The sequence below is a fragment of the Cicer arietinum genome, chromosome 5, assembly GCF_000331145.2.
Source record: "Cicer arietinum cultivar CDC Frontier isolate Library 1 chromosome 5, Cicar.CDCFrontier_v2.0, whole genome shotgun sequence".
NCBI lineage: Eukaryota > Viridiplantae > Streptophyta > Magnoliopsida > Fabales > Fabaceae > Cicer > Cicer arietinum.
In genome coordinates, this window is record NC_021164.2 from 60,779,000 (window position 1) to 60,806,816 (window position 27,817).

The window sequence follows — 27,817 nt, forward strand, 5'->3', positions numbered from 1 at the left end:
TGCTGAATGAACTCGTAACATTGCCTCAACATGTTCTCTGAGTAGTCCAGAGCCACAACCGAAGAAAACAGCCCACTTTTTGCAAATAATCTTGAAAATAATCCACTTCCACAACTAGCGTCGATGATATTTCCCCCCAATACTGGTTTCAGGAAACTCTTCATCAGTTCAAACTGCAGTCAAATTCAACACAAGGTGTGACTGTTTGTTACAACACATGGAAAGGAAATGACAGAAAGTACACATGCATCAACAAGATAATTCTAATATTTCTTTATAGAAGTACATATGACATATTGACAGGCAAGATGTAGAAGACAGATCTAACTAAAATTTTAACAAATTTCGACATGTATTGGCAGTATTGCAATGCAACACCAAATCCAATTTCATATTCTTCTAATCAACTGCCAAACAATAATCAAGACAAATTGAATGGAATAGCTCTTAAGATACCCATGAGCTAAGTTGGGGCTTATGGGAGCTAATTTGGAGCTGGATTTACTTACAAAAATAGCCAACCGAGTTCAGATAAATTACTTTTAACTTAGGTCGATAAGCTCGATGTTTTAGCTTAAAAAATAACAAATTATGCCACAACCTGGTTGTCCGATAAGATGCTTAGCATAAGTAGTTGTTGAATTATTGAATCAGTTTATGATGCTCCTCTAAACTCTTAACAAACCTATATAACAAATATCAAGATTCAAAAATCACACAATACTTCCAATTGGATAATATCCCTACTGAAGAAAGTTAAAGTTAAAGGATAAATAACCAATTTATACAGAAGAAATCATATTGATAAAAAAATGTGGGTCCATCAAAAAGGAACTGTGATTAGAAAGGGAGACATTTGATTGACCTCTTTTTCAGGACCTGGAAAACCACCCCATACAGAAAAGGTTTGACGCCAGCCCCTCTCATAGAGAAATGATATCAACGGCATCCTGATTCCACAAACAATCATTATCCATAGAAGCGGCAAATCAGTTTTAAATTCAAGTTGCCAACATTTAGACAAAAAGCTATACTGCTTAGCAGCAGTGTGTCATTTTCAGACTAACTATTCATATGAACACTATTTAGCATGATTGTTTTCATGTCAACTTTTTCTATTATCCCGTCCCGAGGCATTACATGTGAGAAGCTACAATATGTAGCTTTGGTTCAAACACACGATTGAAAGGGTTTCGACGTGATATCATACACTCATTATATCAAATATTTATGCTTAGAACACTGTTTTATTATATCTATGTAACAGGTACCTAAAACTGAATACCAAATGTAGGAACATAATTAAAAGATGAAAAACGTAGTGTCTATTGCCCAAAAGTGTTTCTCGAACTCCTTATAAAACAATGTGGTGATTACTAGTTATCATACAGCAACTCTTACCCTCAGCACCACCAATGTATTTGAAACAGAACAGCCACTGCATATACAATGTATCTCAAGTCCAAGATTTTCATTTTGGAAACATCGTAGCAATCCACAAATAAAAAGCAAAAACCACTAGATATAATATATGCATTTATATTCAGTATTATTGATCTGATAATTCGATCATATGCAGTTATGCACATAATAGGATCAGATTTCAGTAGCTAGCTCATATGAACAAAGATTTTTCACTACTTGGTTTAGCTTGTATTGTTACTTCAGACATTTGGGTTTCTATTAGTATCACCAACATAAACAGTTCAAAAAAATGATCAAGTACAATTAAAGATTAAAAAGGGAAAACAAAAGTAAAGTTACAATTTTGCTATTTACAGCTCTTTTATTTCCTGTTACACCAAAAAAATAACTTCTTGTACATGAACCTAATTTATGTTGTTAACTAAGTTCATGTAAGTTGAAACTACTTCACGTAAGCTATTTGGTTGTAACCGGAAATAAAAGGAGTGTAATTAGTAAAATTGAAAAAATTATATGAAGGAAAAAAAAAATGGAAAATGCATGCCTGAAAAGCTCTGTGGAAGCTGGCATGGATTCACCATAGCTCTTAGCACCACTTGTTACTGTGAGATCAAGATGCGTTTGGTTACCATTATATGTTTTCTGACAAGTGCTACATTGTAAACTAGATCTAGGTATAGTATCTCTGCATCAAGTTATTCATCCAAATGAAGAAAAAATAAATAAACAAGTTAGCAAGTGAATCGATAATGAATAATGAATTGAACATCAACAACTTACACGGATAAACCAGGATCAGTGATCCATATCAACGAGTTATAACATATGGGACAAGCCAAAGGGTTGCTGCTCCGAGTAACTGCGACGGAATCCTTAAGACAAAATCACATTGATTAAAATTAATCAACGTGCTTTTTTTGATGAAGTATTGAAATGAATTGGAATTGATTGATATAAGAGATTGTGAATTGGAGGAAGAAGCAGTGTTACTGTTTGATTGGTAGTGTCAATGAAAGCCGTAGAAGAAGATGCTTGAAGACGAAGTGGAAACTTAGCAGTGGCTGGGAAAAAGCGCGTGGGGCGTGTGAATGAAGAAAACGTTGGGGTCAGCGTAACCGCGATGCCTGTGGCCATTAATACCGCTACGAAGAAAGTGTTGGGGTGTACCGTTGACGTTTCAGGTATGTGCTACACATATCACCACGGTTGCGAGAAAATTTTACCCTCTACCCCTCTTTTATTTATTCATCTACCCTAAAAAAAATACTAAAATACCCTTTTATATATATATATATATATATATATATAATTACTACTTTTTTTTATTTTTCATTTCAATATTTTCTGAATTATAAAAAAAAAAAATCATTTATTTCGAAAAACTTTTTTCAAGTTTTTCGATACAAAAAATTTTCGACCCAGGATATCATTTTCAAAAATCTTTTCTGAAGACTATCGGAAGACTCACACTATCGACAAACTTCAACGTAACATTTATGAAAGTTATCAGAAATCTTCATCCGCATGTTTTCTAGTAGTTATTTAATTTTTTTTATAAATATTTTTAAATTAATTAATTAATTTATTACATTAGTATTTATTTAATTCATTTGATTTTAACTAATTTTTTTTTCAATGAGTAGGACTAGAGATATTAACGACAAAGTTGTAAAAAGAATTAGTGACTTTGAATCTTCATTGTCTATGGATGCCGCTCCGGAAATGATTCGTATGACAATATCAAAGAAGACAAACGATTTATGGTATATTAATTATTATGGTGTATTAATAGTGTATTAATTATTTATGGTGTATAAATTGTGTATTAATTATTTAATGGTGTATTAATTATTAATTATTTATGGTGTGTATCGAAAATATTTCCTAAATTTTTTTCCAGAAACTTACCGGAAATTTTTTAAAAAGTGTCGGAAAACTTGAAAAAAGTTTTTCCGAAAGTAAGGTATATACTAGAATTCTTCAAAAAAGTTTTTCAGAAATTACCAAAAATCTTTTTTCTGGTTCCGAAAAAGATAAAATGGTAAAAAAAATTAAATAAATATGTGCGACACTTAGCTACAATGCTTACATAGGTATAGAAATGGGGTACGAAATAAGACTTTCCAGGAGTGAATTTACGATAGGCCCATACTAGATTGGGCTTTATTTATATTTTATGGCCCAATGCTTTTATAAAAACTTAGGTAGCTCAATTGAGCTTGGAATTAGATTATTTCTTTCACTTTCTCTCCATCACTTTTTTTATAATTTTACTCTTTCTTCGTTAGAAATATCCGAGAGAGAAAGATGAAGGAAGAGATAGAGTTCTCTTTGTTCATTAAACAAAAATCGAGAGAGAAAAATCAAGGAATAGATAGAGTTCTATTTGTTCTTTTTCCCATGTTGTTTCCAATGTTCTAAATTTTTGTTCTGATTGATCAATTTTAATGTATTTTTTACATATATACGTTGATCAATTTAGATATATATTTAATAGATTAACTATATGTCGATAAAAAAGTGTATTACACCTACTAATTTGATCTACTTCATTATATACAAATAATAATTTTTATTATTATAATATTAAGTTTTGTATTTTGTATTAAATTATTAATTTTATAATTTTTTGTAATTTAAACCTACTAATCTAGTAATTTCCATCAAACTTTGAGATATTTAAGTGTATTATTATTAGTTAGGAGATTTATCTGGTCTATTTGAAAATTAATATGTTTTGATACTATTAAATTAAATCATCAATAGTTAAATAACATATTAACTTTGACTGTATTTTAGTTTAACAACACCAAACTTTTAAATTTGTTTATTTTTGGACTATTTTTAAATAACAATTTTTGTTATGATTTCAATTAAAATTTTAATTTTAATAATGAAGAGATCAAAATTAAATAGATAAATGTATCAAAATTTTTAATTTAGTCAAATTTAATAGACACTACATAAGTTATTGTAGACAACATAGAGAAAATTATTTATCAAAATATTCATAATATTATACACATTTTTTTATAGTAATATATAACTTATCTTATTATTATTATATAGAATTAAAATAAAGTATAATATTGTTAAATAAATATTATAAGAGATCATGTCAGATATTCAAATATAACTTACTTATGAGTTTATTTATAAAAGTTCACATCACTCATCCTTTGATGGTAAGACATTAATTCATAAACAAAAAATCGTAAAATATAATCTTAAACAGACTTCTAGACCTCCTAAGACACCTCAAATGTTACACTACTTTAGTTCCTTCCACGAAATTCACATGAAATGTTACAGTATTTGGTTTCTTCCATGAAATTTGCAAGTGTTTAATATGTGTGACACTTAGCTACAACGCTTACACAGCGATATAAAATCAATGTTTTTAAAATTTACAAAATCTCCCAAGTATATTTAGGCATGACAATACGGTGAAGTGGAATAAATTTTGTCTCTTCAGTATCTGATTAATCAGAAAAAATAGTCTTAATTTTTTGTCAAATATTAAATTTAAGTTTCAATTTTTATCTGTGACAGGAATTAAATTTTTCTATCCGCACTAATCCATATAGATAAAATTATATATTTAAAAATTATATTTATTATAATTAATATAATAAAATTATTATTATTATTATTATTATTATACAATAATAAAATTATAAAAAAAATTATAAAAAATTTAATTTTTAATATTGAAAAATATTAAATATGTATATATATATATATATAATTAAAAAATAATAATAATTTTACTGACTGGACAAAGTCGGACGCTGATGTAAAGTAAATATAACAAGTTTTTCTTTTCAAATCGATACGAATTCGGGTGATTATCACAAATGCGAATTGTATTGTTATCTAACTATAATACATCCTAGACCAAGTGGGAACAATGAAAAATATTTTTTATTGTATCAACTCTTCCGGTTAAGCCATATTCTTACAGATATAATTTAGTTATACAAACTATAGCCTGACAATTGATGAGTTGTTAGAGCGCAAGGCGCTTAATCTTGTGCTTGTGGGTTCAAGGCCCAAGGTGAGAGCATTTAAATATATTCGTAATCAAATTTTGCTTTTGTGTTTGTTTAATCTTTTAATAATGGATGTTCGAATATTTTCATAATCAATGTTTTTTGTGTTACTTATTGGCTGCAGGTGTGTTTAAGAAAGTGTTTGCTTGAAGTTAAACCTTTTGATCTTAGTGCACACTTAATTTTTGGGTTGTTTATCAGACTATTTAAAAAGTGCTTGTTTAATCTTTTAATTATGGATGCTTAAATATTTTTATAATCTATTTTTCTTTTTTGTGTTATTTATTGATTGGTGTGTTTAAGAACGTGCTTGTTTGAACTTATAAGTTATAACTATTGATCTCAGTACAGCTTCAAATATTGGTGTCTGGCTTTATTTTGTTTTTTGGGTTAGTTTTTGTTTTGTGTGCTCAATAAGTGTTTGTTTGAACGTTTAACAATTGATATTGGTGCATGCTTCAAAATGTTGGTCTCATGCTTTTTTATTTTGAGTTTATGTATTCAAATATTTTGTTTGTCTTCTTTTAACACTTTTGCCCTCCTGTCGACAAATAAATTGTCGCTCCCTTCACCCTTACGCAGAGCGAACCAACAAATTTATCGTAACAACGTTTTTTATTATGATTTATCTAATTTGTGCCTACATGTTGTCTTGCAATATCAAGGTATAATTGCATATGATTATCTATTGTTGTAACACTAACGAATGAACAACAAATTCATTGAAAAATCAATATGGATTAAGCTTAATTGTTATTTTAGTTTTTTATTTTATTTTCACTCGAACATGTAATTAATCCCCTTTATAAAATACAATTATCTCACACTCAAAGTTTTGAATTCAAAAGTAGTTATGAGATAAAAAAATTTATTGACCTAACATAAAATATGATTATATAGAATGATCTATATATATATATATATATATATATATATATATATATATATATATATACAAATTAATTAAATAACAAAATAGAGGATAAATTAAAAAAAACAACAAATTCATTTTGAAAATAAATTTCACAAAAAATTAATGCATCTATATAATTTTTACTTCAACCAATAAATCTTACATAAATTTTGCCTGATAAAAAAAGAATTAAGGGTCCCTTAACTTAATTTCAGTTAAGATTTTACTCTTTTTTTTTATTTGATTATTTATTTTAATTTTAAGTGATAATTTGATCTTTTATGTTTTAAAATGTCAACAATGTTATCCTTATTTTTTGCAAAAATTCAAAAAATTCATCAAATATTTTAAACAAAATCCATAAAATTAATTAGCATCCTCAATATAATGCAATTTTATTAAATTCATAACTTAAAACTTTAAATAAACTCATATTTTCATCTTTAACAACATCAAATAAATAATGGCAAATATGAGTTTATTTGAAGATTTGAGTTACGAATTTGATGAAATTTGTATTATACTAAATAATATAATTAACTTTATGGATTTTGTTTGAAAATATTGATGAATTTTTTGAATTTTTGTAAAAAAAAAAGGATAACATTGTTAACATTTTAAAACATAAAAGATCAAATTGTCACTTAAAATTAAAATAAATGACCAAATCGGGAAATAAATAAATGACTAAAATATTAACTGAAATTAAGTTAAGGGACCACGAGTGGTATTTAACCTAAAAAAAAAAGTGTTACATTGAGTGATATATCATTAGCGATTTTCAAGAAAAATATGGTTAATTCTAATATGACAAAATTTGTGGCGGACAATTCATCTTCATCCTCTAATTTATTAGAGATCCATCAGAGTTGCATGGAGCTTTCACAAACACACACACACACACACATATATATATATATATATATATATATATATATTCTTCTCTCTACCTTTCTTTTCCACTAACATATCATACAAAACAAAACTCACTCTTATTATTTTTTTTTACATTTATCCATTACAATAGTAGTGAATTTTGTTCGTTTGATTTTCCTCTTCAAAATTCTTGTTCTAATATATATGAGGAAGAAAGGTGAAGGATAAAGAAAAAAAGGACGAAGAAAAAGGTGTTGTGGTCGATATGATTTGTGATGAGGAGAGGAGAATGACTAGTCTCTAGTGGTTATAAGTTGTCATCATCGATATGTCAAGTAAGAGAGTACATAGGTGTGTGTCGATCCGTCAACCCGATCACCCAACTAAATCTAACCTGATTTTTACTCATATCTGATCATTTTCGGGTCCGACCCAACCCAATTCGTTAAAACCCGCTTATATTTTGTTCGGATAATGGATTTAATAATTTGAATTTGTCGACCCGTAGACCCGACTCGATAACTATATATATATATATAAAAAAATTTTGTTTGGCAGTCCCAACAATTCAATAGAGTTTTATTACTCTTTTTCTTTAGATTTTCAACCTCTTGAAGTCGCGCTGCCATCCACCTTCTTCTTTTGTTACGCAGGTGCTCACAACTATTATGTTTTTTATACAAATTAGTTATAATAAAATATTATTAATAATTGATTTTTAAATGAATGCTGATGCAAGATATTTATGTGTCTAGACTAGATACTGAATTTTTCTTGCAGTTTAGCATTTAATTTGTTTTGGCCTTATAATCTTGTTAAGTGCTTGTATTTGAAGTTGACATTGCTTAGAATTGATGAATTTTTATATTTTATTGATTTATCATTGTTGAATTTATTTATGTATTTGAAGATTGTTAGATTTATTTTTTTTTGTGTGAGAGGTTGATGAATTTTTAAAGAATTGAATGATGTGATTGAAATTTTATAGTTTTTGAGATATTCAAGTATTCAATATATTTTTTCGTAAAATAAAAAAATAGGTTATTATTTATGTATAACCCGTCAATCCAACCCGTTCTTGATCGGGTCGGTTCAGTTTGGATTAAATTAAAAATATGGATTTAGAATTTAATTCAACCCAAAGATAATCTATTGGGTCGGGTATCAGGTTTTGTAAAAATTGGTTCAACCCAATCCATGAATACCCCTAATGGCAAAACCGAACTAAGGGGACCTCCCTAATTTTTTTTTCATATATATGTAAACCTGAAAAATAAAATAAAAAAGTGTTTAAGTACAATTATTAAAAGGAGGTCTTGCAAGAATAAAATGATGCATTAAATGATATATTTCATTAAACTATTTCAATTAAAGTAAAATTTAAATAAAACTATAGTAAACTAGTATTATTAACACTTGACAAAAAATTATTATTAGCAATAATTTTTCTAGATAGATTAATATTTGCAAATTATTAGTAAATTATTTGCATTAATTTTTCATATTTTGAACTTTAGACCTTGTTAACATGAAAAATACCTCTACTTTTTTAATTAATGTTTTGATTTGAAGTTTGCTTTGTACCTTAGCTAAATATTTGGCCGATACTATGACACGGTGTTTGGTGGAGGTGGAGAGATATCATAAGAATATTTGAGAGAGAGAAAAAATAAAATTAATTGTAGAAAATTAGACAATTCATTTTAAAATGAGTGACACTTTAATAAAACAATTGTTTTAAAATGAATATTACTTTTAAATTTTAAGGTAATTTTAAATTTTTATTTATGAACGAGGTTGGATATATTAAGTAAAACTTATAGATGGATTTAGTCTCATACATTCGGTTAGCAACAAAATGCTAAAAAGCAGTGATATATCATTGATAAAATATATAGGGTTGACACAGATACCTTCTTTAGCAAGACCTTATATAGAACAAATATTTTTTTTCAATTTTCTCATTCAACTATTACTTCATACACATTACTCCTAAAGTAATAATACAACTCTATATTTATAACACTCTATATTAATAATTGAGCTATTTAATACATATTAATAACAATGTATAAATAAAAGAATTTTTTTTCTTTTTTATTTTATTTTTATTAAATATTATTGCATTATCAATATCATAAATGCATAGTAAAACATATTATATTAAGAATAATACAAGTAATATTAATTGAATAGTAAAATTAGAAAGAAATACATTGAATTTGAAAAAAAATATTATTTTGAGATAACTTCTTTTTACAAATAGATCAATTATTTTTGTGATGAAAAATAGTAGAAAAACCAACCGTAAGAATAATTTTATAAAATGATTATTTTCTTTCTTCTAATAATTATATTTTTTAATATATATGAAAATTTTAAAAACATTCATTTTAAAACGAAAGAAATTTTAGGGAACGAATTATCTAATAAATAAAGATTCAATATATATAGTCATTGTCATTGTAAACATATAGTGAGACAACTAATAAAGATACTTTTGTAAAATATTGTTATGTTTTTTCAAATAATTATAAAAAACATTCGTTTTAAAATAAAATGACTAATAAAATTTAGTAAACCGCTTAATCTAATAAAGTTTAACGGAAATGTTCCATTTCCGCTTAATCTATTTTAATTATATAATTAATGATGGATAAAAATTACAATTATATAATAAGATAGTTAAATCAATAATTTTTATTCTTATTTTTATTTTATATCCGTGCATAATCGTTTTTCTCATATAACAATATGAATAAACATAGTTCACTGTGGACCCCATGAGGAGCTTCCCACCCTAGCCATAGCCCGAAAAATATATATGGACCATAATTTCTGAAGGTTGCTTTCGTAATTGAGCCACATTTTAAAATTTGAAATATCCCTTAATCAGTGTCTGCAAGCAACCCGTTGAATTTTGCTTACTTCTAACGGATAACTTTTTTATTGTGATGGATACCGTTGCATTTCCACAATCGCCCGATTTATACATTGAGGGACGAAAATATCCTTACGATTTTTCTTTAAACCAATCTTTCTTACAACTGAAATTTTTGCCAAAAAATGAAAAGAAAAGGGTGAAAAGCAAAGCGTGTTAGGTGCATGTGATGTGAGGAGGGGATTTTCATCTCTGAGAACACCAAGAGGGTAATTATGAATCACAAATGTTGATGAGAGATGCCTATTACACACACGTGAAACCTTTTCATTAATTTTTTTTTTTTGCTTGTGTCCCACGAATGGTTTCAATGATATATAAAATGAGATGAATTCTAGCTCAAGCTCGCAATTATGGGAAAAGTTTACTTGATTGAATTGTGAATCAAATGCCTAGCTCCCCTATTCCTTCCACTGCCAAGAATAAATTTTCATAAAGTCGCAAATTAGTTGGCAAGGCTTGACTTTTTGCACATGAATGTCACGAGATATCTGATCCAAAGAATGTATACCTTGTTCGTAGAACCCACTAGTTTTTATATTTTTTTGACTGAATAGAACCCACTAGTTAGTAGTACCACAAGCTCATGTCATGTCATGAGTATCTATCTTTTTTATTTCTTGCTAAACAGGTAGGTAGCAAGTACTAGCCACAAATATGCATGCCTTTAATCATAATTATTATTATTTGTTCCAAAGAAAAGTTAATCTAGTAGCATTATTTAGCATCAATGTACATTTCAATTTGAACTCCAACAAAGAAAAACTATGTTTATCAAGTTTATTTTTGTTGAACGTTTAGAGTACTCATAATAATTGTAAATATGTAAAATTGATAATATATTTAATTACTTTTAGGTAGATAAAATTACTTTATATTAACATTTACTTTTGTGTAATATATCCAATCATAAATTATTTTATATTTAATTTGCTTATATCAACATTGAACTAAACATACACTAAATAAATTTTGATAAATCAAAGTGCACAAATATTATAATTTATTTCCTTATTTCACGAAATAATGTTTATCACTTTTCAATAGCAGTTGGCTTATGAGGTTAATCTTGGACTAAACTCAAGAGAGAAAAATAGTTGAGTTATCATCACACAAGGGATGATTAACGGGAAAAGGAAAAAAATAATGAACAAAAAAGCTAAGTTGGGTTGAGGGCAAAAAAGTAATAACACTTCTGCTCTCTCATAACAACCGACATGTGGCGGTACATGCGGCGCACATGCTTACCGTCCAAACTTAAAAGGTAGAAAAAAGTTATACAAAATTACAAATACCAATTCACCGGGGCGGTTTTTTAAGATTCAAAAATCAAAATCAAGTAAGATAAATAAAAAAATTCAAAATTTTAAAAGGGAGAAGAAGAGGATTGATTAACTAATAAATTAATTAATTAATAACGTAACGGAGATATATTTATTTATATAAATACGGGTGAGTATAGTTGTTGGAGTTTGTTTGTTTGTTTGCTTTGTTTTGAAACAGAAGAAGAGTAGCTTCTACTTGTTCTATTTCTATATCACTCTTTCTTTACTCTCTCCACACTCCACTCAACTTAGCACTTTTTAAATATAAAAATCCACTCTCTTCTCTCGTTTGCTCTTCTCTACCGTTGAACAAAACCAAGATAATCTGCGAGATCGGAAGGTCATCTTCGTCATTTCCTTTTTGGAGATTATTAACGTAACAACCTCCTACACCTTCCACCATTAATTTTATTGCTGTTTGGTTTTGTTGCTATTTTATTGTTATAAAAAAAGTTAATGAATGAAAGGGTAGAGAGTAGTAATATGAGTGTTGATTGGTTTTATTTTATCAGGGAATTACCGTGACGACAGGCGTGTGAGTTTAGCAATATGGAGAGGAACACTCCGGTGAGGAAACCACACACTTCAACGGCAGATCTGCTTACTTGGTCGGAAACTCCAATCTCTGATTCTCCAGCTCTTGCTTCCTCTGCACCTCGTTCTCATCAGGTATGTTAATTACTTTATTACCCTTCTTTTTTTATGGGATTCATGTCTAAATCAAATATTTATGATTTCTTTTTTTGTTTTCATTTCAAATTATAGCCGTCGGATGGGATCAGCAAAGTGGTGTTTGGGGGTCAGGTTACCGATGAAGAAGTCGAGAGCTTAAACAAACGGTGAGATCTAATTATTCTCTTTCTCCTTATTTTTTTGCAAATTTAAATTTTCCAGTTATTAAAACCCTGAAACATTTATGAAATTTTAAATTTATATGAAAATTGTGTTTCTGATTGTTTCAGTTTCCGACTTGTTTGTGTTATTGATCTGTAATCAATTTTTTTCAATAAAAAAAAATTCCCTGTTTCTTTTTTTGGCTATAGTCTTAAACTGACAATTTGAGCAAATTATTTATAGTTTGATAGTTTAATAGTTTGATTGATCGGGAAGCGAGTTTCTATTATAATATACTCTTTAATAGGAAGAGAGTTTCAGAAAAGGGTTAAATGGAATTATTTGAGTTGTTGAAATGCAATGAGTGGATCTATAGTTTAAATCTAATTTCAGTTCAGCTTGGTCACTCGGTTTCATGGTGAATTTTTACCACTAGAGTAGGGAAATCACATTTACAATATTAGGCTGGTTGAAAATAGTAATATGAAATTGAGTTCATGATATCTTCACTGTCATACTTGTACCTATTAAATCCACAACTTTAGCAATCATTTTGTAGATATTAGGGCATGTCCAAGACACTATGCTACTCCCAATTATGCATTGTTTCACATTGAAGAAACACCATTTATAATTTTTCTCTACATCCCATCATCCTAATCATGGAGTTTGTAAATTGTAATCAATGATGCAAAAAACATGATATTGTTCTACCGTTTCCTTTTTTCTCCCAACTTTGTGGTTTTCAGTTTCATTTGTCTTTCTAGACTTCGCAAAATGCATGATAGTGCCTACTGTAATATGGAGTATGTGTTTCTAGACTAATGTGAGGTGAATTCAAGCTCAATTTTCATATCATTATGGACTGAACTTGTAATCCTAGATCAGTTTCATTTGGTTTCTTTTATATTGTGTGGCATCTGAATTTATCTGGCTGTGGAATTTGGATTCTCAGAAAGCCTTGTTCGGAGTATAAGATGAAGGAGATTACTGGTAGCGGAATATTTGTAGCCAATGGAGAAGACGATGACACAGAAGCTGGCAGTGCCAATCCTTCCGCAAATAAAACTGGAATTCGCATGTACCAGGTATTGGTGTTTATTTTTTTATACAAAAACAGATACATTTACTAAATGTATTATTGATCACAATTTTGCAATGGATTTCTGATTTTTATTGTTGTTGAAAATTGAAGCAAGCGATTGCAGGAATCAGTCATATCTCCTTTGGCGAGGAAGAGAGCGTTTCGCCAAAAAAGCCTGCTTCATTGCCTGAGGTGGCCAAGCAACGTGAGCTCAGTGGAACTATGGAAAGCGAAGACAATAAGTTGAACAAGCAACTTTCTGATGCAAAGTGCAAGGAGCTTAGTGGTCATGACATATTTGCTCCACCACCAGAAATCAAACCCCGACCAATAACTCCTCGCATATTGGAGTTGCAAGGGAGCATAGGCATTGGAGAAAGCAATGTATGCACCACTATAAGTTGTTAACATGAATTGTTTTGGGTGAATATTTTAAAATTTTATATCTATCTCTCGCCTTCAATTTTAAGATTTGTATCATTATTCAATAATCTGTCTCATATAGTACTTATTTAGGCAAACATAATGAAATGAATAATGCATAACATTTTGAGTATAAATTGTGTAATGCAGTGTAACTATAAAATTGGATATCTTCATGCATAATGCATATTAGTAATGCTTTTATGTAGCATATGTCAATCTTTGTGCATTTTAAATTTAACATACTGTCTTGTGTTTTATACTTTTATTAGGCTGATGGAGATCAAGGTGCTAATTCTGGAGAACCAGTTAAGACAGCAAAGAAGATTCTTAACCAGAAATTTGCAGAACTTTCTGGAAATAACATATTTAAGGGCGATGTCCCGCCTTCCTCTGCCGAGAAATCATTGAGCGGAGCAAAACTCCGAGAGATAAGTGGCAGTAACATCTTTGCTGATGGGAAGGTGGAGTCTAGAGACTATCTAGGTGGCGTACGGAAGCCGCCCGGTGGTGAGAGCAGCATTGCCTTGGTATAATTTGTTAGGTCTAACTTATTTCATATACTATCTTGTTTTGTTTTAATTAATTTTTAGTGGGATGTGTTATTATATTATTTGACCTTGTATTTCTGGGTTTTGGGAATTTGCCTTTTAGGTTATTTGATATTATTGACCAAAAGGACCGTTGCTAATTGGTTGTTTGTCCATAATCCTGTGTTTTCTTCCGTGTTTGCTTTAATTAATTAATGAAGTGATTTTGGACTGTTTACTCTATTAGTCCATTACTTGTTTGGTTTAATTTTTATTCATTGGTTTAAAAGCGGAATAATTTTTGCTAATGGCTGCCTATTTGATTTTGTATGACTTCGGACTTCGTGTATGAAAATTCCTTTCACACTTAAAATGGTAAAATAAAATAAAATATAATGACATTGGGAATACAAGGTTGTGTTGGAGTTAATGTGAGTGGATAGTTTCATTGTTGAAAGTGTCTTATTGAGTGAAGAAACTATTTTATAGTCTTTTGGAGTTCTTGGTCAATAGTTTGGATGGAGAGTGATTGTCTAATTTTGAGTGAAGAAATGATTTTATAGTCTTTTGGAGTTCTTGGTTAATAGGTTGGATGGAGAGTGATTGTCTAATGGCCATCGTTTTTCTTATTTCATTGGGTTGTCCATCTTTGCTTCTTAACGAGGCCTTTCCTTCTCATTTACTATCTTTGTTCTTAATTAGAAGGATTCATTGGGAAAAAAACCATTTTTATAAATATAATCACTTTTTTAATACATTAGGTGTATTTATTATCTTTTTCCAAATATATCATTTATTCATACTGTTAATTTGTTTTGGAATATAAAAAAGTCAAGTTTTACACAAATTATTTTAAGGAAAAAAATGGACCCTTATAATAAAGGATAGACGTGGTAGTATATTAAGGGGAGGAACTTAATGCGAAGTCGTCACGTTCAACTATATTTCCTTTTGTCTCCAAGGCAGTTTCAGAAGGCAAAACAACTAGATGTTTTATGCTCATCATCCTCTCCAAAATGGAACAAAACTTAAGAGTAGGTAAAACTTAAAACCCTATCATGCGGAGGCAACTTATTTTGGATTGGGCTAAGGCCGTCCAAATAGGGTTCCATTGAGAAGCTCAATCCACCTTCAGTGTGATTAATGCAACGTAATCCACCTCACACAATTCATTTCACACGTATAGTTCGGGGCATCAACCAACTTTGATGACAACGGGACCTTTTGACTTCAACTTTTTAAAGAGATTATCCACTAAGATGCTAGATTCGGTCTACCTCTAAATTACTCGTCTTATATTAAGATTTAATTGAACGTTGAAGTTGGTTTGACACCTATTTATCCTTTCACTTTATGAATAATCATCGTTTTTAATCTCTCCATACAGTGCACAAACATGTAATGAGACACGTGGTAAGTATAAAGCTCTACATTTGACTACCATTCAATAGATGGAGATACAAGTGAGAAAAATGACATACATGATGAGGAAATATGACTTCTAGGCAGTTCACCATGTGTTACGATTTTTCCAAGTCCAATTTAGGAAAGATTTTCCCTTTCTTCTTCTTAGTCTAATGATTATGTCTAATAACTTTTGACAAAACAATTGTATTATCGTCAGTGTTACCCTCTTGGATGAAGTTGCGTAATATTCCCTAAGATTATACAAATTGATAGGCCTAAAATCCAATAAAGAATTTGAGTAGTCTAAGGGATTAGGACAAGTAATTTTCTATCACCTTAGTATCAAAGGAACCAACTTCCAATACAGATATGACAAATCTCCATTTGAAAAAAACTTTTGCCGAAATCTATCATCTGCACTTTAAGTTTTATATAATTTTATAGTGATGATTGCTTGGAAAACCTCTTCCTTTGTTTCCAATTCGAAAAAAATGATAATAGTTAAACAAAAAAATTAATCGACGATTGTTGAAAATATTATAAATAACTGATAAAATTAGTTTACATTGGATAAACTACTATATTAAATTAGATGATAATTTGCGCATTGCGCAAATTAATTTAATATATTATTTAATAATAAAATAATAATATAAAATTAAGATAATTTTATTTTTAGAATAGAATATAGTAAAATATTTGTGTTAAGAGATAAATATATTTTTTAATAGTTAAAATCTTGTTGATTAATATAATCCATGCAACATATATTAAAATATGATAACTTATACGTTGTGCTGTATAATTTAATATATTATTGAATATAAAATAATAATATATAAATTAAAAATAATGTTATTTTTATTTTAGTGTAGAATATATTAAAATATTGACGTATTAAGAGGTAAATATATTTTTGAATAACTATATATAAGTTAATTTTGTTTTAATTCAAACAAAAAGGTAAAATTTTATTGACTAATACAATTCATGCAATATATATTAAAATATGATACTATTATAAGATTTTTTAACTTTAGGAATGTAGTCCTTATCTTTAACATTTTTTCTACTTATAATTGATTTATTCAAGTTTTTAATTTTCTTTGAAGTGTTCGTTCCAATGATATATTTGTTAAATAATTCAACATTTCTTTATCGTAAAAGTTATAAATTTAACTATAATATGTTTTATATGATTTATATTAGTTTAGAAACATTATATTTTTTAAACTTATGTACTTTTTGACATTTTCAATTTTAAAAACTAATCATAGAAATTAATTTATGTAAAAAATTGGTTAACATTAGACTAGTCAAGTGTATCGCTAAATATAATAGTCAATTTCAATGATAATGTGAATACATATTCATAAAGATTCACAAAGAGGTGTATAACTTTGATTAATAGTTGAATTTTAGTGTACACCAAAGACTTCTTAAAGATAAAAATTACACTCCATAAGTTTTAGTCAAACAATAGTTAATGTTGTCTTACTCAAAGTAATTGACAATACATTATAACTACCAACTCAAAAATGAATTGCTCAACTTGACAGTAAAATTTGAACAAATTAACATGTCCTTGAGATATTTTTTTATATACTCTAAGAGTTCATAATAACTAAATGTAGACACAAGAATTTAGACACATAAACGAAAAAAGTAGAAAAATAATAATTAAATAATGTATAGTTTTAAAATAATTAAAAGAAATATAATTTTTGTGTGTGTGATCAAATAGTGTGTCCAAATTTTTATGTCTACACAAGAATTGCTTCTTAATATAACAACTTGTCATCAAGACTCAAAAAATTATTAAATATAAGTGTGTAAAGATAGAAAAAATTTAGTAAAGAAAACTTTGTTGATAAACTCTAAAAAAATGAAAAATGAAATGTAAACTTTTGAAGAACTCATTGCATATAAGTCTATGTTTTAAATGGTGGTGATTTTGAAAAATTCACCGTAATTTTGCTTAACCTTTAAAGAGTAGTTTTTGTTAAAATCTATGTAGCTCTGTAATTTTGTTAATTCAAACATGTGTTAAAAATCATGTGTGTCCTAGTATGTATTGTATTAATCATTCATGAGTAGTAGTTTGTTAAAAATATTGTTTATAATAGTATTTAAAATATTGCAACAGTTCTTCGCGTATGCGAATATAACTGATAGATATATGTGAAAGAAACACTACAAAAGCAAACTAGAAATTTCTTGAGAATCAAAAGTCTTAAATAATAATAATAATAATAATAATAATAATAATAATAATAATAATAATAATAATAATAATAATAATAATAATAATAATAATAATTAGATAGCAAAAATGTTATTTACACAACTCTCAAGACAAATAAAAATTTGATACAAAATAATAGTTGGTGTTAAATTTGTATTTAAACTTCAAATATAAATACTGTAACTGCAAATCAATTCTATATTTGGTCTTTTGGATATGAAGAAATTTCAATTACTTTAACTATTGTTGCATCTAAATAATTAAAATATGAAATGAAATTTTCAAATAACTCTTTGTCATGGTCAAGAAATATCAAAAGTAGATTACCAAAAATTATAGGCAAGAAGAGTTGCTGATGTTTAAGACATAGGAAATTTCAAGTAGTGAAATGGTTAAACGTTTAGTGAAATGGAGAAGTTATTCAGTTTCAAACAAATATTTTTAGTATTCTTCATCTTTATTTTGTTTTGATTATGATATTTAGTTTTTAATTATAAAAAGTAAAAAAAATGCTACGAAAAAACGCATTTAATAACTTAGAAAAAATACTCACCTTCAATATATGATATTTAACATTAATGACAACAGAGGAATAATGTTATTGAAATATTTGTAGACTTAGAATGTGTGACACGTTCAAACCAATATGGTTTAGTTGCATTTCATAATATCTTTATTCATTGGTAAGTGACTTGAATTAAATGCAGGATAGTGGTTGAAAATCGACAGATGAATCTTTAAGTGCGATAAACAATGCATTGAGGATTGTGAGTTGATGGTATTTTTTTTTTTGTATGAGTTATTAAAATGAAAAGTTTGATATGTGATCAGAGTCTTTTAAGTATATTGATTAGACTTAAAGTTATTAAATATATGAAATAATTGTATTTGAATGGACAAATGAAATATTTGTCTTTGTTACATTATATATTGGTGAAATAAAATATAATAGAACTAAAAATTGAAAGAAATAGCGAGATTTGAAAGATGTCACATCAGAATTTTTGTGATGTGATAAATTTTAGAATATATAGTTTGCATATAGATGAATTGTCGTCGATAAAATTTAAGTCTTTATTTTAATATATTATAATAGATTTGAAATGTGTCACAAGATTATTGGTTGAACTAAAATATAAATATAAAATAGTATAAAAATATATTTTTAGTTAATATGTAATTTTTAAGTGATTTTTAATTAATATGCAAGTTCAACAAATTAAGTAATAAGAATAAAAATAAGAGAAAAATAATTTGTTACAAACTTAAACACTATTTGAATTAGTAGTGTATTGAAAAACCGTATAAGTTAGTGAAAAGAATGATACAAAACCGCGAGAAAAAAAAATCTTATCAAACAACAATATTTTGATAATACCAACTCAAACACATATTTAGGATGAGACATGCAACTCGTCTCTAAACACCTTCCGTCAGAATATAATTTGAAATGCATCACTTTTAAAAGGTCATAGAATGGAATCTATATTCTACCCATTTGAAAATAAAATGATTTGGTATTATAAAATTAAACTAGTAATAGTTGAATAAAATCCGAATGAATTTCATTATATTTTATATTTAACATAATTAAATTTATAAATTTGATCTCACAAATTTATTTTAAAATAACGTTTTTTATTATAATTTTAATTATTGAAATAATTTATTTAAATAAATATATACCAAAACTTTTAATTTAATCAACTTTAATAAATATTATAGTAATATTCATTTGGATAAATTATAGAAAGTTACTACTCAAAATATTACAACTATTTTTTTATAGTCTAAGTATTCACAACTTTTTTTTATAATACCGTAAAATTCGTCTCTCTTTCTATGTATATTAAATAAATAAAGGAGATACCAAATTTTTTTAGCTATTCTTTTCTTTCAATTTTACATTTTAATTAAATTAAATTGTTTTATATAGAATTTTATAGAAAAAGATTTATGGTCCGTTTGTTTAAGATTTAAAAAAAGAAAATTCCTTTTAGTATTTTTACTTTATGTAATAATATTTTTTTTAAATAAATTCAAAAATAAAGTTTCAATTGAAAAAATGGTTTACATAGTTTATCTTAAAATATTATTTTTAAGTATTTCATCTATTTGCTATAACCTTTTTTGGATAATGAAATTTTAAAAAGTGATTAAAATTAAAAGCTATTTTGAGATTTTTTTTTATAAAATTTAATTTTGAAAGATACATTCTTTTAATAAAATGTAGTTTTTATCATGTTAAAATATTTAATAATAAGTATATCAGTTATTGAATGTCAAACTTACCTTTTTAATCAATAACAAATGAATCTAAAACAACTTTTAAATAAGTTATTATAAAAATATTTTTTAAATATAAAATCAAAATAAAAAATCTTAACAAACAAACTCTTAATCTTTGTTTGGTTCAACCTTTGAAACATTCAAAATTGATTTGGAGGTATAAAACTGATTTTGACAGGTTTAGTTACTCTCGAGTATAATTGATTGTGTTTATAATTGATTTTGACTTTAAACTAAAATTTGTAGCTTTTAAATTTAAACACGATTTTTACTCTGAAATTTATTATTTAACTTACATTTACGAAAATGTATCTCAAAATAAATTACTTTCAAGTAAAATTAATTAATTCAAAACAATTTTTGTCACCACATAATTAAATATACACTTAATTAAATAAATGCATTTGCAAAAAACCATTAATAATAAGATTTATTTATCTCAAATTTTACTTGACTATGGGCTAGGGCTAGAAATACAAAACCTGTTTTTCTTGCATGTCCGTGGAGTGGTCAAAAACCTCATGACCAAAATATCGGATCTCCAAAAGACCAATTTCCAACCCATGTTTTTTTTCCTCTTCTCCTGAAATTTTGAACAATCTACCATACAAAAATGTTAGAAGACAAAAGTAACCCCCTTTTTTCTTTGTAATCACCTCTCAGTTATTTTCTCTGCTTTTTTGAGCTAACACATTGTTAATTTTTCTGGTTACTTAAATTTTTTTTATTGTTGCATTACGTAATTTTGTTTGTCAATGGGATTTGTTTCAAAAGGTTTAGTGCATTTTGGAACATTCGTCATTGGTGACTTGAGTAGTAAACAATAGTAGTTGTTGTTTCACGTTTGAACACGATAAACACAAAGCAACTGAAGACAAGAGTGAGCCATAATTTAAAGAAAAAACTGAAGAATGTGGTAAAAGTCAAAGCGTATCATAAAAGGATAGGTACTTCTTTTTCCATTTATTAAGTGCATTTTGTTTTGGAGATGAAATTGATCAAATCAGAACTGCCGCAAAAACAAAACGTGTACTTAAAATATTTTTTCCATTTCCTTTCTCTTACTATCACTTTTCGCTCTTCTCTTTTCTATATTTTCCATCTTACCATTAACCACACGCATCTCTTATGACTTCTTTTTTCTACTTCTATTTCTATCTATATTTTTGCCAATACCATGCTCACACTCTAGATGAAATAATAGGAAGTTGAAAGTTACATATATCCATGAGTTGTTTTAATTTTGAAACATGATAATCGTAATGTAAACCTTTGAGTAAATGATTTTCAATTTGCTATAAAAAGCAGAAATAAGTTTTTTTATTACTGTTTTATTTACTATTTGCCCCTCTCTCCGTAATAAAACTGTTGGAAATGATGATGCATTTAATGAAAGTTTATTGGAAATAATGATGACATTTATGAGAGCTTGTTGTGAATTGAAAAAATTGAGAAGTTTCACATATCGGAGGGATACCACACACTAGTAGGGTATATAAGGTGAATGTAATGACTTGGAGAGGCCCCAAGGGGAACCCCAATTTTGTGAAGGAGGGAGAACGCAAGCAATGTTGACCACCACACAAGCGTGCGCCGCCGCCGTCCGGCCGCCCAACCTGGTTCGGTTCGGTTCGGTTTAGCTTCGTGGTGTATTATTATTTTTTGCTTAAAAATTAATTAATCATTTTAATTAACTGATTGCTTGCGTTCTATCTCTAATTGAAACATTAATTACGTAACTGCCCTCCACCGAGTCATATCTGATCCAGTCTTCCTCCCTGAATTCGTGTGTCTGTTTTTCCCGGTCAAAACCCTAATCTTTGGTCTCACATTTCCTTGTTGTCCGATCAAAAGTCAGAGTCAAATCCCTGAGTTTGGAGCGCACATTTTGGGGGCTTGGAGCGCACGTTTCTGGGGTCACTACTTGGAGCGCACGTTCTGATGATCCATGGATTTCTCAGATCCAGTTGCAGATTTCCTCTATAAATAGAGGGTTCTCCCCAATTGGAAAATAACACCAAAAGCTCTCTGTATCTAAGGTTTTTCTCTCTTCTCCCCCGTCTTAGTGTTTCATCTCTTTCTTCTCTTTCGAGTGATCATTGTGCCATATTACGAGTGTCAGTCGTAAGACTGCCATATTGAGGGTGTAATTCTAGAACGGTTTTCTATAGTGCAGTAGAACTCCAATACAGAGTAACTGAGCTGTTTTATCCTGGGGACTTCGTGGTTGATAGTCTGCCTTGCACAATTTTGGAAAGTGCCTCGAAACGTCTTAAAGAGAGCGATCTAGTCCGCGACTCAACCCACTAATCTTTTCGGTAGCATAAATTGTTTTCAAAGGTTTTCGAATTTCAAAAACAACAAAAACAAATAAAAGAGTATTATAATTACAACTCAATGGTAGTTTATCAACTACAGGAATATTTAATATACTAAAGTGCTTGTTTGAACTTAAAAATACTTCGTTTTTTGTTATATATATTAGTTAGTAAGTTAGTTATACTAGTTAATTAGTTATTTTATCTAGTCAGTTGTTTATTCGATTGACTATATAAGTCCTTGTAACTAATCAATTCTCTCAATTATCAATATCATTCAATTTACTTTCTCTATTTGTCTCAATGATTTGAATGAAGAATGACACAACATACCTCAACTTTCTAGATCTTGTTTGTTACTTCATGTTTGAGCTCTTCGGTATCCTATAAAAGTTCATATTTGGAGATTAATCGAGTAACACGTACTATAAAGAAATTCAAAATAAAAGTAGAGTTCAATATAGGAGCTATGGTATCACCAAACTTATATGTACAATTGATTTCAAAACAAATTCTAGTTAAGGTAGCCAAATTTTCTTTTATGATTCTTGATTCAAGCCATTAAAAAGAAATAGAGAAAAATAAATTGAATGATATTGAAAATTCAGATAATTGATTATATCAAATGTTACAAAGATTTATATAAAATAACTAACTAGTATAACTAATTAACCAATAAAGATATGAAACATCTTTCTCCATGTTGAGTGCAGGTGAGTTTCACCCTTAAACTCTTTAAAACAAAAAAGGAAAATCATCATGCAACTTCTTTTCTATTAGGCACAGGATATGAGTCGTGGTGAATAAGATTAAGGTCCAAATTAAGAAATGGTTGTCGATAAGATCTAAGTTTTATCATTGCATTTTTTATGAATGGAGTGTGGATTTGTTGTATTTTACATTTCTAGAATATAGATGAATAGGTTGACTCTTTATATTCGGATTCACAGTGACTTGGTAGCAATGTGATGTGGTCCAAACTTCAAAGTGTAAAAGTTGCGTTGAGTTCATCATCATAGAAGGTTGAATATGGCTGGCAGGGGATCCGAAATTAGTGATGAATCGGCCACTGCATTCGAGAGCAAGATAACACTTTCGGTTATCATCACTTGCATTGTTGCTGCATCCAGTGGACTCATTTTTGGATATGACCTCGGAATTTCAGGTTCTTTTTCCTGTTCTGTTTTTTATTTATAAATGTTTTCCTTATTATTCCGTTCTTCTCATTGTTTGTTCTTATGCCATTCTAAAGTATCTACTATATAAGCATAACATGTAGTCACTTCTTGTTTGTGATGATCATGACTAGTGACTACTAAACACTTTTTTTCAGATACTCTTCTATATACTCTCTACAATGGACCCAAAAAGTTAACATCTTACTAAGTCACCCAAACTTTTATATCCATATTAAGTACTTTTGTGGTTTACACATGTTTAATATTATGCAAATGAGTTTTACATTAATTTAATTGTTTAAGTGTTGAATTTGTTAACTGAATTGGATAAACAATTTCAGGTGGTGTTACTACGATGATACCATTTCTTGAAAAGTTCTTTCCAGAAATCTTGAAAAAGGCTGCAAGTGTCGAACAAAACACATATTGCGTGTATGATAATCAATTGTTGACATTATTCACATCTTCTCTGTATTTAGCTGGATTAGTAACTTCTCTAATTGCGAGTCGAATCACAACAACGTTGGGTCGTAGAAACACCATCCTGTTGGGTGGTGCCATCTTCCTTGTGGGTGGGGCCATTAATGGAGGAGCTCAAAATATTGCTATGCTCATCGTTGGTCGTATCCTTCTCGGCTTTGGAATCGGTTTCACTAATCAAGTGAGTTAGCTAATTCATACTTATTTATTTCAAGCAATATTTTATGAGCGAATCACCATCAGTGAAGTTATGATAGAATTGGTTACAATTTTGCAAATGATTTAAGGCTACTCCATTGTACCTTTCGGAAATCGCTCCTCCAAAATGGCGTGGAGCATTAAGCACAAGCTTTCAATTCTTCGTACAAGTTGGCGTGGTGGTTGCAGGGTGCATAAACTATGTCACTGCAAAGCATCCTTCGGGTTGGCGAATCTCTCTTGGCTTAGCGGTGGTTCCAGCAGCGTTGATCACAATTGGTGCCTTCATTATAAGCGACACGCCAAACAGTTTGGTGGAGCGTGGAAAGATAGATCAAGCTAGAAAAGCTTTGCATAAAATAAGAGGGTCAAACAATGTTGAACCTGAGTTAGAAGAACTTCTTAGACGATCACAATATGCCAAATCTATGAAGCAATATCAATTTTCAACCATATTTGAGAGACAATATCGACCTCATTTGGTGATTGCAATTGCTATTCCGCTTTTTCAACAACTTACTGGGATTAACATGGCTGCTTTCTACGCACCTAACCTCTTTCAATCTATGGGTTTTGGTAACAATGCAGCTTTGCTTGCTAATATTATACTTGGACTTGTTAACATTGTTTCAGTCATCATCTTCTCTACCATCGTTGATCGGGTTGGTCGAAGAGTCTTGTTTATAACGGGTGGCATTCTTATGTTTTTCAGTCAAGTAAGTTTATTTAATTACTAAATCATAGTTTCTTTTTCTAATTTATTATATTCTAGTAGAAATATTGATTGATTAGTCATTTAGTTAGTGACCGTTAATAAGTAGTTAGTTTGTTAGTTTTTCGTAAGTTCTCTGTATAGAATTTGATGTACTCATTATTTGCATTGTGCATCTTATGTAACCAAATTGTGTTATGACTGTGAAGATTGCGCTGGCTATTGCGCTGGCAGAGGCGACCGGTTCTTACGGCACAGGGAGAATATCAAAGGGCAATGCTGCACTGTTATTAGTGTTGATGTGTTTTTACTCTTCAGGTTTTGGTTGGTCATGGGGTCCTCTATTATGGCTAATTCCAAGTGAAATTTTCCCATTGAAAATCAGAAGCATAGGACAAAGCATAGCTGTTGCTGTGCAGTTCATAACTATATTTGTGTTATCTCAGACATTCTTGACAATGCTATGTCACTTAAAGTTTGGTGCTTTCTTGTTTCATGCTACTTGGATTGTAGTAATGACCCTCTTTATTATATTGTTCTTGCCAGAGACCAAAGGACTTCATTTGGATTCAATCTATGCCGTATGGTGTAAACACTGGTTTTGGCGCTGCTATGTTAAAGGAGAAGTTCTCCGAAATCAACGATGAGTTTTTTTTATAGCTAGATGTTGTATCACAAATTAGATTATATTTATTTTTATGACATAGTCTAGCCAAGTCATTTATTTTCATGTCATTTCACCTCTTGTGTATATGTTTGCATCAAGTATACCTCTTGTGTATAAGGTTCCTTCAAAGGACAATTCCCACCCAACTCTTTGTTCCTAGATATCTAGCTACTACAGTCCAACGTGTTCATTAGCTGCAGAATTTTGGTCTCTCTTAAGTCTTAAATTAATGCTACAAACCATTATTTTGCACCTGCATCTGAAGGACTTGGCAATCCAACATCATCATATATTCTACCGTAGCAATTTCCAATTCCCCATTTCACAAGTAATTTTAAAACAATTTTATTGGAACAATTGTGAGCTTAGAAATTTTAAAACAGAATGAACCTATTTTTACCAAATCTTGCTGGGTCCATACTCTTCTTCCCAATTTTATTGAAATACATATTATTAGTTTCACATAGGTTATTTAATATTTTTGTTCCTTTTTATTTTTTACAACGAAATTTTGTAACCAAAAATGATCCATCGAAATGGCAAGGTGCTTTTAGCACATGCGGTTGGAAATATTAAGAGAATTACTTTTTTTTTAATTGACATGAATCTGATTCTTGAATATCATGTAAACCAAATCAATATTAACAAGAAACATGTTTACAAGACAAAATTATTTACTATCACATGTCAATTTAAGATGATGAATGTGGAAGTCTACTTGAAGACTCTATGAAGTTTTGAAGAAAGTGATATTCTAAATTATAAGGTATCTTTCAATCTTAGATTTTTTAGGTTTGTTTTTATTATTTCCTCCAATGAGACGGAGAGTATTATTATCATGTTATCTTCAATTAGAAATTATAACAATTATTTAGAGGAAGCACATGTTGTTTTAAGAAGAATCATCACTATCCAACTTTAATATTTTTATTTTTATCCATCTTATAAATAGAAATAACACTTATGATATCTTCAAAATAATTTCTTATTTTTATTATTTAAATATTACACGTGTGATCTAAAATTTCTTACGACATAAATTACAGCACTACCAAGAACACAGGGTGCTGACGACTCTCTCTTGGACTTGCTATGGTGTCTACAATGATGTTGACATTTGGTACCTTACTCATAACCGACACAAGCAGTTTGGTTGATCGTTGTAAAATAGACCAATGCAGAAAAAGCATTACATAAAATCAGAGGATCCTCAATCGATATTGAACCCAAGTTATAAGAGCTCATTAAGTGGACAGAAATTGCAATGTCAATGGAACATGTGGCTAATTCCGAGTGAAATTTTCCCTTTAAAAATCAGAACAACATGACAAATAGCAGTTAGGGTGTAACTCATAACATTGTTTGTGTTATCTCAGACATTCTTGACAATGCTATGCCACTTAAAGTTCAATGCTTTCTTGTTCCATGCAATTTGGATTGCAGTGATGACTATTCATTATCTTCTTATTGTTGTTGTATATGTTGCATCAAGATTAGGATGCTATCATAGGTTCACTTGGACCAAACAAGTGCCCTGCTTCATATGTTCATTTGGCTGCCGAATTTTATCAATACCTTACTAGAATAATTGGTCTTCCCTATGGTTATTATGAGTATCATTATTACATTTGATATTAGTCATCATCAAGGATTTGTTCTGTTCCAGAGGTCATGTTTGAACAAATGCTTGGTAAAAACCACTCTATCTAGTCACAAGAAGAATATCTCTAATCTTGATTATTATTATTATTATTAGGATTTTTTACATCAATATCCTCTTTTTTAAAATTTTTAACCAAAATATCCTATTTTTAAATCTATATACCAAAATGTCTTACTTTTTGGGCACAGTGGGATATCGCTTCATGAGGATGCGACTTGTTAGAGTGTTTATTTTTTTCACCCAGTAGAAGGTCGCTG

General features: G+C 29.0%; 3 protein-coding genes across 3 annotated transcripts in view; 2 read left to right on the plus strand and 1 right to left on the minus strand.

The window, feature by feature from the left end:
• Nucleotides 1-2,646, minus strand: part of LOC101515568 (uncharacterized methyltransferase At1g78140, chloroplastic) — a 5,092-nt gene extending 2,446 nt beyond the window's left edge. The window contains exons 1-5 of the mRNA XM_073369334.1: nt 2,416-2,646; nt 2,206-2,297; nt 1,970-2,110; nt 866-950; nt 1-173 (exon numbers count right to left, since the gene is read on the minus strand). Coding sequence (XP_073225435.1) covers nt 1-173; nt 866-950; nt 1,970-2,110; nt 2,206-2,297; nt 2,416-2,559 — 635 coding nt within the window. The 5' untranslated portion in view covers nt 2,560-2,646. The remainder of the gene's footprint in view (nt 174-865; nt 951-1,969; nt 2,111-2,205; nt 2,298-2,415) is intronic.
• Nucleotides 2,647-11,674: 9,028 nt separating this feature from the next.
• Nucleotides 11,675-14,641, plus strand: LOC101488321 (uncharacterized). The gene is made up of 6 exons (XM_004500563.4): nt 11,675-11,908; nt 12,045-12,201; nt 12,298-12,371; nt 13,322-13,454; nt 13,562-13,834; nt 14,146-14,641. Exons 2-6 carry the CDS (start codon nt 12,082-12,084, stop codon nt 14,407-14,409), a joined length of 864 nt encoding a protein of 287 aa, XP_004500620.1. The 5' UTR covers nt 11,675-11,908; nt 12,045-12,081; the 3' UTR covers nt 14,410-14,641.
• An 8,396-nt stretch (nt 14,642-23,037) lies between these two features.
• LOC101488644 (sugar transport protein 5-like) lies at nt 23,038-26,043 on the plus strand. Its single transcript, XM_073369267.1, has 4 exons — nt 23,038-23,827; nt 24,182-24,501; nt 24,608-25,234; nt 25,440-26,043. Exons 1-4 carry the CDS (start codon nt 23,692-23,694, stop codon nt 25,875-25,877), a joined length of 1,521 nt encoding a protein of 506 aa, XP_073225368.1. The 5' UTR covers nt 23,038-23,691; the 3' UTR covers nt 25,878-26,043.
• The last annotated feature ends 1,774 nt before the right edge of the window (nt 26,044-27,817 follow it).